The sequence below is a fragment of the Protopterus annectens genome, chromosome 13.part0 (genome assembly GCF_019279795.1).
Source record: "Protopterus annectens isolate FY-2018-M chromosome 13.part0, PAN1.0, whole genome shotgun sequence".
NCBI classification, from domain to species: Eukaryota; Metazoa; Chordata; order Ceratodontiformes; family Protopteridae; genus Protopterus; species Protopterus annectens.
This window is the reverse complement of record NC_056747.1, coordinates 1105199490-1105216187: the sequence shown is the minus strand read 5'-3', so window position 1 is coordinate 1105216187 and position 16698 is coordinate 1105199490. Positions and strand designations below refer to the sequence as shown.

Below are 16698 nucleotides of genomic sequence, written 5' to 3'. Positions count from 1 at the left end.
CTAAAGAAATCCCAGCTCTACTCAGTTGCTTACCGCCTACTCAGAGGCGATCTGTGCCTGACGTATAAAGCCATGTCCAACCCAGAATTAATGGACATGCTCCACCTCAGGAAATCCAAATCCCTTAGAGCTACACGCTCCAGGGACTTAAACCTCAGAACAGAAATAAATAGGACATGCTGGAGGGACAGATTCATATCCCAGAGGCTCCGCCTCACTCTGGAACAAAATCCCAATCCATGTTAGGCAGAGCCCCTCAATGACCCTCTTCAAGGGAAATCTTGACGAGTGGATGGGAGATCGTAGGTTTACCCCTGGGATCTCTTCTGTGTCCCTACTAGACAGAGGCACAGTAAACTAACCTTAAAAGGGCTATCTTCTGTGACCTAATATACAGAGGCACAGTCAACTAATCTAAAAGGGTGGCGAAAGCCAAACACACTCTGGCTAGGCTTTTAAATGCCCTAGGGCAGATAGCCTAGTATCAACCTATGAACCTATGATTATGAATCTTCTGATCAGGATTCTATTTCTTCTGATTCTTCTACTGAACAGGATTTATCTATACCTACTTATGAGGACTCTGACGCAGAAGATTCCATTCCTTCTGCTTCTCCCCCTGAGGATTTCTCTTTTGGAGAAACTTTACATACCTTAAGGGAACATTTCCACTGGGAAAGTCAGGATTTCTCGCAATCTAAAAAGAGACTTGGGGATTTTCTTCTTCTTCCTCAGAATAGGCCTTTGGTTATACCTCCTGTTCTAGACATTGTTGATGATGTTTTTTCAGAATCTAGTATGGCTCCTGATTCTCTGCCTCCGGCTCCTAGTAAGCCAGACACATACTATAAGGATGTTCTTTGTGTTTCACTGTTGCAGTCATTACATTTGGGTAATCTGCTGGCAGGTTGCCCTCAGTCGGCCAGAATAACAAAGTCTTGGGTCCTGCGTCAGTTGCGGTCTCCTCTTCCATGACGTCAGGCCGTCAGGGGGTATAAAACATGCAGCCGAAGCCATTTTAATCAGTCTTTCTTGCCGCACGGTGCCTGAAGCAGTTCGCAAGTGCCGGTCTGCCGACTACTGAAATTTTCATTTTCGAGTTTCAGAACCGAAGTCTTCAAACTAAAGCTAAGTACCCCAGTGGGGAAACTTTTTCTTGCTCCTTACCGATGTCAGTAAAAGTTAATAATTGCATTACTTGTGGGAAGCAAATACCTCATAAGGATTTTCATTTGTAATGTATCCCTTGCCTAGGCCCTGATCACAACGTGCCTTGCTGTTGGTTTTGTGCTAAATTTAACCAACGCACTATTACGCGTCTGTATATTTTTCCTTCTAAATATTTTGGTTCAAGATTTAACTACCCTGAAAGGTCGTCGGTTAGCAATTCGGCTACCGGAGTTCACAAAAAACGCAAGGAAAAAGACAGAGACAGACCATCGAGGTCCCAAACCAACAATGAAGCTTCTCCTAAGTCAGTCGCCGGTTCACCGGTACTCAGTGAGGCGCTTTCGCAGCCCCTGATATCCACTACTTTTGAGTCGCAGGCCTCTACCGAGACCCATTCAGAGTCCGGTATGCCACAAGATTCTGCAACTATTGAACCTGCGGATGTCTCTCCCTTGGATGGGTCTGGAGCCGCTGAGCAGGCACCGGCTTCTGAGGGTGTTTTCAGGCCTCAACATTTTTATATTAAACTGACGCCATAATCAAAAACATGGTCAAAATCAACTTCTTTGTCTAAAAAACCGACGCATGAGCCATGTGCTCAGGCCCCTGTGCCAAAAAAACAAATTATCAAAATGGCTGAGGATTTAATTACCTTGATCAGGGGTTCCCAACCCCCTCCCCCCCTGTTAAGAGGCCAAGGCAAGGCACTGATTATGAATCTTCAGATCAAGTTTCCATTTCTTCTGATTCCTCTTCTGATCAATAATTTTCTATTCCACCATATGAGGACTCTGATGGAGGAATACATCCCATCTGCATCTCCTCCTGAGGATTACTCTTTTGGAGAGACTTTGCATACTTTAAGGGAACATTTTCACTGGGAGAGTCAGGATTTCTCAGAATCAAAAAAGAGGCTTAGGGATTTTCTTCTTCCTCAGCATAGGCCTTTGGCTATACCTCCTGTATTAGACATTGTTGATGAGGTGTTCTCGGAAGCATGGCTCCTGTTTCCCTGCCTCCGGCTCCTAGTAAGCCAGACTGATATTACAGGGTTCCTGACTCCCACAAATTTATTTTCAAAAATCCTGCTACTGATCCTGAGACTATTTCTCAGGGTCCCAAGGGTGTTAAGGCTTCTACAGCCAAAAATCCTACCCCTTCTGATAGAGATTCCAGGGCGCTGGATAGATGGGGTAAGAAGGTGTATACGTCTGCAACCTTGGCAATCAGGGCTTTAAACTGCCAGTTTCAAATGCTTAAATATCAACAGCATGTTATGGGCTTACTGAAACAGAAAATTATGTTAATTTCTGATTGTGTGGAAAGTAAAGAGTTACAGGATTTATTGCATTCAGCAGAACAGGTTGGAAAGAATACTTTGCAATGTGGTTTTGATTCCTTGGAGGCCTCCTGCAGGGCTGCCGTAATTGGATCTGTGATAAGAAGACATGTCTGGCTCAAGGAGCACAATCTGCCTGATCATGTTAAAGCAAAATTGTTGGATGCCCCTTTACAGCATGATAGTCTGTTTGGTAACAAGGCAGAAGAGGTTTTAAAGAAAATGGAAGACAAAGCTAAGTCTATGCAAACTGTAAAAGATTTCTTGCAAGTGCAGCCACCCAGGTTCAGTAGGCACTGGCCTACTAAGAATTGGTCCTTTCCTGTGTCCAACAGAGCCACTCAGGGCAAACCCAGGTGCTCCAAAGGCTCCAGATATCAATCACAGGGATCTTACAGGTCAAAGCAATGGGGTGCCTCCACCTCCAAATCTAGAGGTAACAAGGCACAACCCTACAGTAAGCAGTCTCGATGACTTTCCTCTACCATCTCCAAGCACTTATCTTTTGACAGCCCCCTTGGGGGGAAAACTAGCACTTCATGCTCAAAGTTGGCATTTAATTACCCAGGACAAGTGGGTATTAAACATAGTATCCCAGGGGTACAGATTTAATTTCCACACATTGCCAATTTCAAACAGATGGCCAGATCTGCCACCAAACCAGTGGGCAGAGGCCCAGAAACAAGTCATGTCCCTCATGGATATGGGGGCTATTCAACCAGTACCAGAAAAGGAAAAAGGACAAGGATTTTATTCGAGGCTTTTCCTGTTACCCAGAAAATACAAATCATGGCGTCCAATTCTGGACTTATCAATTCTGAACACGTTCCTGGACATTCCAAAATTCAAAATGCTAACTGTACAGCACCTGCTGCCTATGCTAGGTAAGAATGCCTGGTTGGTAACTCTAGACTTAGAGGCATACCTGCATATACCAATAAGGGAATCTTGCAGAAGATACCTCCGCTTCAAAGCAGGCTTTTTGCATTACCAATTCTCTGCACTGCCCTTTGGCTTATCTACTGCGCCCAGGGTCTTTACAAAGTGCCTGGCACCAGTAATTGCATTCTGCGGTCAAAGAAACATTCAAATTTATCTTTATCTGCATGATTGTCTCATTCAGGCAGAGGACAAGGACACTCTTCTTCAACATCTGGCGTTTGTGAAAAGGCTTCTAGCGTGCCTAGGGTACACCATAAACGAAAAGAAATCACAACTGGTACCCTCTCAAATAATTACATTCCTGGGTGCAAGCTTGAATACAACTGCCCAGATGGCTTACCTCACACCAGACAAACAAATGCAATTGACAACATACTTCAAACAAATAGCAACAAAAACCCAGCTATCTGCAAGACAAATTCTGAAGGCTTTGGGATTCATGGCATCCTGCATTCTACTAATTCCATATGCGAGACTGCATATAAGGAAACTTCAGTGGTACCTAAAAAGCTTATGGAATCAACATTGTCACAGCCTGGAAACAATGATTCCTCTCATTCCCTGCCTGCAGCAGGAGTTTTTTTGGTGGGCAGAGACATGTTACCAAAACAAGGGACTGTCATTTATTCTACCCCCTGCCACCCAAACCCTAACTACAGACACATCAGACTATGCTTGGGGGGCCCACCTGGCAGGGAGATGCATTCAGGACAAATGGAGCACAAACCAAATGCATCTACATGTCAACCAGAAAGAAATGCTAGCAGTTCAGAATGCTCTGACAGCCTTCAAGGACTTACTTCAACCAAGACAACTACTGATAAAGACGGACAACACCACAGTTATGTGGTACATAAACACTCCTACCCCCTTTGCAGACTAGCCATGGCATTGTGGAACACGGCCTTGACCTACCAAATACAACTACAAGCCACTCATTTCCTGCCAAGAAAGTTAAATACTCTAGCAGACGAACTAAGCAGAAATCTTATGGACCCACACGAATGGAAACTGGAACCACAAGTTTTCAACATGTTGACACGCAAATGGGGGGAGTCCATACATAGATCTTTTTGCCTCACCCCAGAACTATCAGTTGGACAAATTCTGCACAAGAATTCATCACAAAAAAGCTTGGAACGTGGATGCTCTATCATTCAGCTGGAAAAACCTATCAGTCTATGCTTTTCCCCCTCTGCCTCTGCTCTCCAAGTCCTACTAAAAGTCAGACAGGACAAACCAAAAATGATTCTGATTGTCCACTTCATCATACCTAGTGTTCTCTTCTTCCCCCCACCAGTTAATTTCTGTCATGTGTGCACAGGCCCAGTCAGCCACATCTGAGACTTTTTGGGGATTCAGGCCATAGTCAGTGTTGGAGAGCTGTGAATATATATGTGTGTGTATATATATATATATATATATATATATATATATATATATATATATATAAGCATACCAAAGTCTTTGTATCAGGAGGGTACGTGTGACGTCCCTTACCAGGGCCATAAACCGATGTTGGGTATAAAAGTGACGTCTGCATGTACCCTCATCAAAATTGTTCTGCCACAGTGAATGTCGGGCGCTCATTTGACAGTTCCACAAGCAGATCATGTTTCTTCAGACGACCGAATAGAATTTTGTTCAAGACCAGCCGACGTTACAGATAAGTGCCTTGTTGGGTTTTTCCCTTTACTTTGATTACAATTTAGACTTGCATGTCAGCTAGAAAGGGGGAATGTGCTTGTGGGAGACAAATTCCACAGAAGGACACACACGAGAAGTGCGTATTTTGCTTAGCTGAGGGCCACGACTATACGCCCTGCCCTATTTGTAAATCGTTCGCCCCCCAAAACTCTCCGTAGCCGTTTAGTGGCATTGAAGTTGTATTTAGAGAACCAAAGACTACGTCGCTTAGCGCTCTGTATGGAAGGAGGAGTAGGCCCATCTGCTGAGCCGCCGAGAAAGAAGGCCAAGAAATTCAGGCCAGAATCCCAAGCTGCACCTCAGTTGTCCAAGCAGGTTCTAGAGGTGCTTGAAAACCCGGAATCCGCTCAGACGACAGTTTCCAAAGTAGGCCCGGGAACTGTAATGGAAGCTGAGATGCCAAAAACCATGTGTATATACACTGAGGCAATTCAGCCATCAGAGTCTGATGGCGGAGGGAACCATGATACATACAGTCGGAAAGTCCTGCTCCTCCTTTCCCTACTTAGCAGATGTCCACCACTATGCTTTCTCCACCGACTACTCCCTTGAAAAAGAAACAAAAAACTAAGCACCCTGAACCTCAACCTGTGCCTGGTTGGGAAGTGTTCTCTCAAAGTCTGTTTAAGGCCTTTCAAGACCCTAAAGGCCTATGCTGAGGAAGAAGAAGGAAATCCCTAAGCCTCTTTTTTGATTCCGAGAAATCCTGACTCTCCCAATGAAAATGTTCCCTTAAAGTATGCAAGGTTTCTCCAAAAGAATAATCCTCAGGAGGAGATGCAGAAGGGATGGATTCTTCTGCATCTGAATCCTCATAGGGTGGTATAGAAAATTCCTGATAAGAAGAGGCATCAGAAGAAATAGAAACCTGATCTGAAGATTCATAATTATGTCTTGCCTAGGCCTCTTATCGGGGGGGGGGTTGGGAGCCCTTGATCAAGGTAATTAAGTCCTCAGCCATTTTGATAATCTGTTTTTTAGGCATAGAGGCCTGAGCACGTGGCTCATGCGTCAGTTTTTTTAGACTTAGAAGTTGTTTTTGTTTTTGAAGCTGGCGTCAATTTTATATAGAAATGTTGAGGCCTGAAAACACCCTCAGAAGCCGGCGCCTGCTCAGCGGCTCCAGACCCATCCGAGGGAGAGACATCCGCGGGTACAATACTCTGAGGATCTCGCGGCATACCGGACTCCGCATGGGTCTCGGTAGAGGCCTGCGACTCAAAAGTAGTGGGTATCAGGGGCTGCAAAAGCACCTCACTGAGTACCTGCGGCCCACTTAGGAGAAGCTTCTTCATCGGTTTTGGACCTCGACGTTCTGTCTCTGTCCTTTTCTTTGCGTTTTTTGTGAACTCCGGTTGTCTGATTGCTATCCGACATTTCAGGGTAATTAAATCTAGATCCAAAATATTTTGAAGCAAAGATATACCGACGCTTAATAGTGCGTTGGTTAAATCTAGCACAAAACCGACAGGAAGGCACGTTATGATCTGGGCCTAAGCAAGGAATACAGTACAAATGAAAATCCTTATGAGGTATTTGCTTCCCACAAGTAATGCAATTATTAACTTTTACTGACATCAGTAAGGAGCACGAAAAACTTTCCCCAACGGGGGGTACTTGGCTTTAATTGAAGACTTCGGTTCTGAAACTTGAATGTGAAAATTTCAGGAGTCGGCCAACCGACACTTGCAAACTGCTTCTGCTTCGGGCACGCGCGGCAAGAAAGACTGAATAAAATGGCATCGGCTGCATGTTTTATACCCCTGACGACCTGATGTCATGGAAGAGGAGACAGCAACCGACGCAGGACCCAAGACTTTGATATTCAGGCCGACTGAGGGCAACCTGCCAGCAGATTACCCAAATGTAATGACTGCAACAGTGAAACACGAAGAACATCAGCTTCCTCCTACTCTTACGTCAGCCACCCTTATATGTATCTTTGGAAGATTACTCCTCTTCTGAGGAATCCTTTTCTTATGAAACCCAAGTAGAATCCCCTAAGGATTTCATTACCCCAGAGGAGGAGGATTCTATTACTCCTGAATCCCCAGGAGAAGAATTTACCTTTGGGGACACTATCTCCCTCATGAGGGAACTTAAGTGGCAGGCTTCAGAGGTCTCTTGACTCCAAGAAAAGGTATTTTGACCTTTTGCAAATGGAGCAACCATCTTTTTCTGCTGTACCTTCCTTATTACCCTTTCAGGATGCCTTTCTGGTTGCTTCTCAGTCCCCTGACTCCCAACCTCCAGCAGCTAAACGACACTGTGTGTCCTCCTGGACACACAGTTTCCATTTGAAACCCACCAGCAGATCCAGCTGTTATAGCTGTTTATGCAGAAAAAACTTCAAGGCAATTACCTTCCGCTGTCCTTTACCCAACAGGTAAAGACAGCAAATTTATGGACAGACTGGGGAAAAAGGTATATGCCGCCTCTACCCTTCTGTCTGAGGTACAGGACTCCCCTATTAAACCCCAAGTGAATTCCCTTTTCTCCACAGCATCCCAAGTGACCAGGCACTCCATTAAGTGCAGTTATGATGCTGTGGAAGCCTCATTTAAGTCAGCTGCTTCAGGATCAGTACTTAGATGATACTCCTGGGTAAGGCTTCAACCTCTCCCCATGGATGTTCAGACAAAATTACTGGATCCCCCCTTGGACAATAAAGCCCTTTTTGGACAGACTTTTGCTGAGCTACTTAAATACCTTCAAGAAAAGGGAAAAGAATTACGGAACCTCAAACATCTTTTGGTATCCCCTATTCCTAGATACCACAGGAATTACCCACAGAAGCCATCCTTTGTTAGAAGGCAGTCTTTTTACTCAGCCCCTCAATCAAAGGGACATAGACAGCCCAGGAAAAGTTCTACTCCCAGATTTCCCACCAGCTCATCCACTACATCCTTTCAGAGTCAGTCTGACCAATCCAGATCACCTCCACTGTGACTCACCCTCCTTGCATCCAGAAACACCCTTATCCCTTCACCTCACCCTCTCCCTCCCCTCCTGGCGGAGAATGACAGCAGAACAATTGGTCCTCTCTATCATTCAGAGAGGATATTTCATGACCTGGTGGATGCTCCCACCTTTCCAAGGTATCCCTCAACCACCAAGAAACCAAATCCACCTATTTCCAACCATTATTCAGCAGTTCCTAACTCAGGACCCCAGAGAACACGTGCCCACCCCACAAAGAAGCACAGGTTTTTACTCCAGAATGTTTCTTGTACGAAGAAAATATGGCCCTTGGAGACCATTCTTAGACTTATCCTTCCTAAACCTCTTCCTTCACGTTCCTAGCTTCAAAATGATCACCTTACCCCTTCTGTTGCCACTAACTCCCGCACAGCATTCATGGTAGCCCTAGACCTGAAGGATGCCTACCTCCACATTCTTATCCGTCCAAATTACAGGACATTCCTCAGATTTGCCATAGGCTCCTGTCATTTTCAAATCTCTACCCTGCCCTTTGGTCTCTCCACTGCCCCTCGAATGTTTACAAAGTGCCTAGCCCCCTTCATTGCTCACTGTAGGACCCAGGGTATAGAGATATAGCCATACTTAGATGACGTGTTCATCCTTCATTAAGACTACTAAGTTCTACAATTTCACCTTCAACAGGTGTCTTCCACCCTAACCCACTTGGGGTTCACCCTAAATCTAGAAAAATCACAATTGACCCCCTCACAGGATTTGGTTTTCTTGGGATGCAGAATCAGAACAGACTGCATGAAAGCCTTCATCCCAGACCAAAGGATCCAGGACCTCTGCATTTATTTCAGTCAGATCCTTACCCAATCCTCCTTGACAGCTCGGGAATTCCTGAGAATGTTAGGCCACATGGCATCCCTCATACCTATGTTCCCTCTGGCAAGGCTCCACATGCACAAAATCCAGTGGGTTTTAAAGAACCTATGGAGCCAACACTCCCAACCCATGGACTTACCTCTTCCACTGTTGTGCTTAAAAAAGGAAATCCAGTGGTGGATCTCAGCACTGTAACTCAATCTAGGAACCCACTGTCAAATTCCAGCCCCACAACAACAGGTCTCCACAAATGCTTCAGACCTCGGGTGGGGTGCAGTGCTGTTAACAAACCAACAGCAATTTACAGTTCAAGGCAAATGGTCCACTCAAAGGCAAAAGGACCACATCAACATCAAGGAAATGAGGGCATTGCTTTTAGCCCTTCTGACATTCAAACCCTCCATCCTACCTGAAACCCTGAATGTAGTCATAGACAATATGACTGTCCTGTGGTACATCAACAAGCAAGGAGGGACCAGGTCCTACCCACTATGCAGCTTGACCATCCAGATATGGAACTTAGCGGCTTCTCTCCAGGTCCACCTGATAGCAATGTATGTCCCCTCAACAGAGAATGTTATGGCAGACACACTCAGCAGAACCTTGGTCCCCTCTCACGAATGGATGCTTCAGAGAGAGAGGTTTTCTTGGACCTGAGACACAGGTGGGATATTCCACAAGCAGACCTCTTTGCCTCCCTACAGAACAAGCAGATGCCCAGCTTCTGCACAAGGGATCCACACCCACAAGCTTGGAAAGTGGACGCATTCTCTTTTTCATAGGAAGGAATGTGCCTTTACGCCTTTCCTCCTTTCACACTAATTCAGAAAGTCCTCCTGAAAATTCAGAAGGACAAACCCAAAGACCCCCTTTTGGCCAAGACAGCATTGGTTCCCCCTCCTACTCTCTCTAGACAAGGACAAGGACAATCACCACAGGTTACCCCACCGATTTAGATCTACTCACACAGGACAATGGATCCCTACTCCACCTACTGGTGAACAACCTGAAATTGACCTTATGGGTGATAAGATTCTAATCCCTTACAGACGCCTATATGCAGAGGACGTACTCAATGTTCTGCAGGAGGCCAGAAAACCTAGTACTAGGAGAAACTATGTATCACAGTGGCACATATTCTCCAAGTGGTGTCAAAGGAATAACCAGGACCCTCTTACTACTCCGATACCAAAGGTCCTATCCTATTTGTGTGAGCTACTTCACTCAGGGCTAACCCATTCTTCAGTCAAAGTACACTTGTCTGCCATTTCTGCCTGTCTGCCCATTTCACCCCCTCTGGCATCCAGACTGGAAGTCAAGCTTTTTCTGAAAGGAGTCCTCCACATCAGACCCTCTAGGAGACCCATTCCCCCTCCTTGGGACCTAAATTTCGTTTTAGAAGAACTAACCTTGCCTCCTTTTGAACCAGCTCATTCAGTTTCCCTGAAGCTACGCACCCTGAAAACAGTTCTGCTAGTAGCTCTTACCTCCACCAGGAGGGTCTCAGAGATATAAGCCCTTATGGCCACCTCTCCTTACCTTGTTTTCCACAAGGACAGAGTAGCTCTCAGGACCAATCCTTCCTTCATGCCCAAGGTAGTTAATGAACTTTCATTAACTCAAACCATTAACCTACCAGTTTTTTTATCCTCATCCACAAAACTCCTCAGAAAGGACCCTACATTCCCTGGATGTACACAGACAACTTAGATATTACTTAGACAAAACTAAGTAAAAACTAAGTCTATTAGGAAATCTGACCAGTTATTCATTTCCTTCCATCCCAGAGCCCTATGGAAGGCTGTCTCAAAACAGACCAGTTCCTCATGGATCTCCAAATCCATTTCTTGTGCTATTCCCATTATGGGAAATCCTTGCAAGGTCATATTAAACCTCACTCTACCAGAGCCGCTGCCTCCTCTACTGCTTTTTTTAAAGGCATGGACTCCACCTCCATTTTAGAAGCAGCCACTTGGACCTCGGTACACACCTTCACCAAGCACTACAAGCTGGACATGGCATGTTGAGGAAGAGCAGGCTTTGCCAGGACAATCCTCCAGGGCCTAGTTGATCACAGAAATCCTTCCTCCACCCAGGTTCATACTTACAGCTCTGGTACTCCCCCTACTGTTATGAATACTGCAACATGAGAATAGAAGGACCTAGAATAGTTGTGTAAGAACTTACCATAACCTTAGATGTCCTTCTCTTTCATGTTGCAGTATTCAGTCCCACCCACCTACCCCCTGTTTCTTACTAACCACAACTCCAGGAACTACCTGGGGGCACATAGTCATAATCTTCCCCAGTCTCAACTCTCCTTTACACAGCCAATCTACTGGCCTGGGCCTGGCCTACATGTAAGTCTAAAAATCTCCTACTAGGACCCTCCTTGATAATCTACAGCAGCACTACTGTATCCGGCAAAACAATTCTGATGAGGGTACATGCAGATGTCACTTTTATACCCAACATTGGTTTATGGCCCCGGTAAGGGATGTCACACATACCCTCCTGATATAAAGACTTTGGTATACTGGCCGGATGGTGGCGCTGCAGGCAGCAACTCCCTACCTTTATGAATACTGCAACATGGAAGAGAAGGGCATCTAAGGTTATGGTAAGTTCTTACACAACTATTCTTTTTTTACTAGAACTTATAAGTGAGCAGATGGTAAACTTGATCTGGTGAAGAGAGAGAGAAGTGAGGTGCATTGTAGAAATAAGGGGAGGAGCTCGAGCTCAGAGGAGAGCCTGTAGATGCAAAATCAGTGCTTTCTGTGGTAACCAGTCCTTTTGCTTGAAATGGATAGACATTGATCATGAAGATTTAATATGGAGATATTTCATTTTATTACTAATTCAGAATCTTGCTTATTTTGTTCTGGCACAGCTGTTATTTACAGGAATGCCACAATGAAAGTAAGAACTGAATGGAATTTGTATATAGCTATTCATTTTTTGTCTTCAGTTTTCTTTTGTTTCCATGCAAGACAAGTTAAGCTCCCCAGGAATCATAAAAAGGTGGTTAACATTTTCTCCTAATCGAAGGCAGTTACTAAGAGCAGTTTGCTGGATTGGGGTCTTGCATACTCCTTTAGTGGAGCATGATTCAAGTGGTGGAATGATTTTTAGTATCACGCCCTCTTTTGTGTAGGTTATTACTTTATAATCAAGTGGGTACCCTTCATCAGTCACACAGAAAGAATTACTCTTGCTGTGTACTGGTTTAAGTCATGTAGGCTGATTTTTTTCCTATTACTAACACTAACAATATTGTTTTTTTTTCTTCATAGGAGAAGCTACGGTTACAGGGCCAGATAACAGAAGGAAGCCACATGATTAAAACAATTGTTTTTGGTCGGTATGAGCTAGACACATGGTACCACTCCCCCTATCCTGAGGAGTATGCTCGGCTAGGTCGGCTGTATATGTGTGAGTTCTGCCTTAAGTATATGAAGAGTCAGACCATCCTACGAAGACACATGGTAGGAACTTTGTCTTATATATGCCTAGTGATGTTCAGTATTAAGATTCTAATATCTGTATATCATTGTACTCTTGGGAATTGCTTGTTATGTGAACTTCAGGAAGAGAAAATTGGGTGTTTAAGGGTATTCACAGCCTTCATAGCTTTCCAATGAACCACAAAATTATTTGGTTATTCTAAAAAAAGTGCTATTTTTTTTAGTAAAATATGTAGAAATACATCATAAACAGTGTCAATGACTCAGTAGGTAGTGAACTTGCGTTTGATACTGGGAACATCAGATGGGTGAGGGTTCTGTACCTGTTCTGTATTAGAGGCTTAGATTCATGTTCCAGTGTTGGTACTACAGTGTAGTACAAGGGGAAGAACTGCAGCCCTAAAGGTGCTATCCTTCAGATGAGACCTTAAACTAAAGTCCTAGCTACTTGAGTGGTGACAGTTCAGGTGAAGTAATAGAGCCCATTGCAGTTATCTAAATAGAGTAGGAGTGAATGTATTTAAAATTTATAACAATACAAACATTATATGGATATTTTTGTAAGCATTAATCCCAGATTGGATACAATCTATCAAAGGACACATGCACACACACAATTTAATAAAATATTAATACATAATTTAATAAAAATATGCTGTCTTTGCAAAAGTGATGGAGTAAAGTATGTTTGCTACAAGGATCACTGTTGCAGTATCATTTCTTGCTATGGAACTTAACAGAAAAATGTCTGTCCTTTCAGCCTGACTTCCAGACTTTTGGAGGACCTCCAGAGTGGAACCGAACTCTTAACCCAGCCTAAGAGATCAGCATAACATTTATCTGAAAGGGAGAAAAGCGTGTACCATATTCAGTTCTTTTTAGCAGGAAAGGATCAATTGTTGATATGCCTGTCTGTCTGTCTCTTGGCCTTTTCTAGTTGGCTCCAGCAAACAATATGAACCTAGTTTAGGAGACTTTTTCTAATTTTTTTAACAGTATATTGACTACATTTTAGAATGCAGCAGGCACAAAAAGTTTGGTTTTCACAGAAATCTTTTTCTGAGGATGTAATTTCCTTGGGAAAGATCACCAAAAAGAGTGTCTGCAGAAGACAAGTCTCACCTAATGACGGCCATTTATGGTGCCTGTTGTTCATGTAGACATTTTGTGGTTTCTTTAGTAAGAAGGCCTTACTTTATCATGTCCCCCTATCTTTATTCTTTCTGAGAGGACTAAAAGCTCTGATATAAGGAGTGTCTCCCCCTCCCCCAGCCAGGGAACTGTCAAGCAGCAGACATAGGACTGTATGAGGCTTTAGGGATCACACCTGTCCATTAAGATATCACTTTTTCCACTAATAGGCCCACTGCCTCATTGTACAGTTTACTTGCTTTTCTTGAAATTTCTGAGGACAAGCAGTGGGATTTTCATTCCAAGCCAGGTCTTAGAAGTTTTTACAGTATCCAGGCCAGATGCCATTTTCCAGATACCCATGAGGGATATTGGCCTAGTTCAGATTAGGTCTGCATCATAGCAGTGGTTCTCCTTGCAGGATCTCCCAGCTGTAATGATTCACCAGACCTGATACCAGGTCTCATCTGTTTTACCTGTTAGTGGGCAAGTTCGGGATCAGAAAAAGGGACCACCTTGCTGATTCCTGTCCCTGCTAGCACATATTACTGCATGGACCAGGATCAGTCATGTCTTTTCTTGGCTTAAAACCTTGGGAGTGGCCCCCACCAGCTGTAAGAAAAGGGGCCATTCTCTCCCAGACAGTTTGGATTTAGTCTTGCATGAAGGAGACTTAATCAGTTTAGGAAACCTTTCCCTCCATATGTGATATGTCATAGATATCTCATCCAGTTTGGTCTGAGGAATGTTTTTTTTTTTTTTTTTTGTTTAGCAGAGAACTTCAAATGAGACGCAAAGGAGATCTTAACCACCCATAGAAAGTGCTTAGATCGTTTGGATACAGGTGAACTGAGACCCATGACAGTTCCCACAGTATTCTAGGCTTTTGAGGATGCTTTGAGAATGTCTGCTGCATCTGATTCCCATCTTCCCACTTCTTAGATTCTACAGGATCTAAGACTCTGGTATTTAGCTGTATAATAACACTGTAGCAGGCTCTGCTTTGCACTTTTTAGATGCACCCATTAATTTCAAGTTGAATTCACATCTCAACACCTTCCCAAGCAATAAGGAGAGCAAGATGTTGCATTGTTTTTGCAAAAAGAAATATATAGTTCTTCCACCCTGGCCATTAGCGTCATTAATTGCCAGATGCATGCAATTAAATGAGAGGATGACTTCCTCAAAAAAAGTGATGAGAAGGCTAATGAGATGTAGTCTGTTGCATCTAGGATCAGAGTCCTATTGGTTGCCAAATTGTTGTGTAAATCTCATGTATACATACATGTCAGGCAATTGAGATTGTCATTACTGTATAAGAGCACTGCTGGCCCTAGCGGAATTATGTGCATAATGGGTGGGAGATCACCAGTGAACAGGTCCATTGTGTATTGGTAAGTAATTTGGGGAGTACTGTGTGCAGGTAGGTGAATAAAAAGTGGTTGAAAGTGTGTAGTTCAAATGGCTGAAAAATGAGTGATCAGATGTATGGTGTGGGGTGCATGATCAGAAGTTTGTGATGTGTGTGTGCAGGGAAGAGATGTGGCTTGTGTTTCAAAATCCTTCAGTGTATGAGGGCTGTGTGAAAGGTGTGTGAGACAGGTGATTGTGCATCTCTGTCTTGCTCCCAACATAAATACAATCTCAATAGTTGGCATTATTAGTTTTTGTATATATATATGTGTGTGTGTATATATATATATCTATATATATATATATATATATATATATATATATATATATATATATATATATGTGTGTGTGTGTGTGTGTATATAGATACATATATATATATATATATATACATATACATAGATACATATATATCTATCTATATATATATCTATATATATATGTGTGTGTGTATATATATATATATATATATATATATATATATATATATATATATATATATAAAAACACACACAAACACACACACACAGTCGATATAAAAAGTTTACACACCCCTGTTAAAATTCTAGGTTTTGTGAAATAAAAAAATGAGACCACAATAAATCATTAAAAAACTTTTCCCATCTTTAATGTGACCTATAACATGTGTAATTCAATTGAAAAACAAATCTGTTAGGGGAAAAAATATAAAAAATAAAAAACGTGCAATATGCTGGTTGCATAAGTGTGCACACCCTTAAACTAATACTTTGTGTGCACACCTTTAAACTAATACTTTATTGAAGCACCTTTTGATTTAATTACAAGATTCAGTCTTCTTTGGCACACACCTGACATCAATTAAAGAGACTCTGATTAACCCCAAATAAAGTTCAACTGTCCTAGTAAGATTTTCCTGACATTCACTCAGTTGCCTGCTACAGCAAAAGCCATGGTTCGCAGAGAGCTTACAAAGCATTAAAGGGATCTCATTGTCGAAAGGTATCAGTTAGGAGAAGTGTACAAAAAAATTCCACAGCATTTGATATACAATGGAACACAGTGAAGACAGTCATCAAAAAGTGGGGAAAATGTGGGACAACAGTAACGCTGCAAAGAACTGGACGTCCCTCCAAAATTGATGAAAAGACAAGACGAAAAGTGGTCAGGGAGGCTGTCAAGGAGCTGCAGGAATTTCTGGCAAGTACTGGTTGTGTACTACATGTGACAACAATCTCCCTTATTCTCCATATGTTTGGACTGTGGGGGTAGGGTTGCAAGACAGAAGCCTTTTCTTACACAGAAAAACATCCTGGCCCGGATAAAATTTGCAAAACAATACATCGAGTCTCCCAAAAGCATGTGGGAAAATGTGTTATGTTCAGATGAGACCAAGGTTGAACTTTTTGGCCACAATTCCAAAAGGTACGTTTGGAGCAAAAACAACACTTCGCATCACCAAAAGCACAATCCCCATGGTGAAGCATGCTGGTGGCAGTATCATGTTTTGAGGTTGCTTTTCTTCAGCTGGAACTAGGGTTTTAGTCAAAGTGGAGGGAATTATGAACACTTCCAAATACCAGTCACTTTTGGCCCAAAACCTTCAGGTGTCTGCTAGAAAGCTGAAGATGAAGAGGAATTTCACCTTTCAGCAAAGACAACACTTCGCATCACCAAAAGCACCATCCCCACAGTGAAGCATGCTGGTGGCAGTATCATGTTTTGAGGTTGCTTTTCTTT

The 16698-nt window shown here is 43.1% G+C and overlaps 1 protein-coding gene across 2 annotated transcripts in view; it reads left to right on the top strand.

The window, feature by feature from the left end:
- The window catches only part of KAT7 (lysine acetyltransferase 7), a 609598-nt gene that overhangs the window by 295305 nt on the left and 297595 nt on the right, over positions 1–16698 (top strand). For both annotated transcript variants that reach the window (XM_044055078.1, XM_044055079.1), the window contains one exon: positions 12265–12456. In XM_044055078.1, the coding sequence (XP_043911013.1) occupies positions 12265–12456 (192 nt within the window). The remainder of the gene's footprint in view (positions 1–12264; positions 12457–16698) is intronic.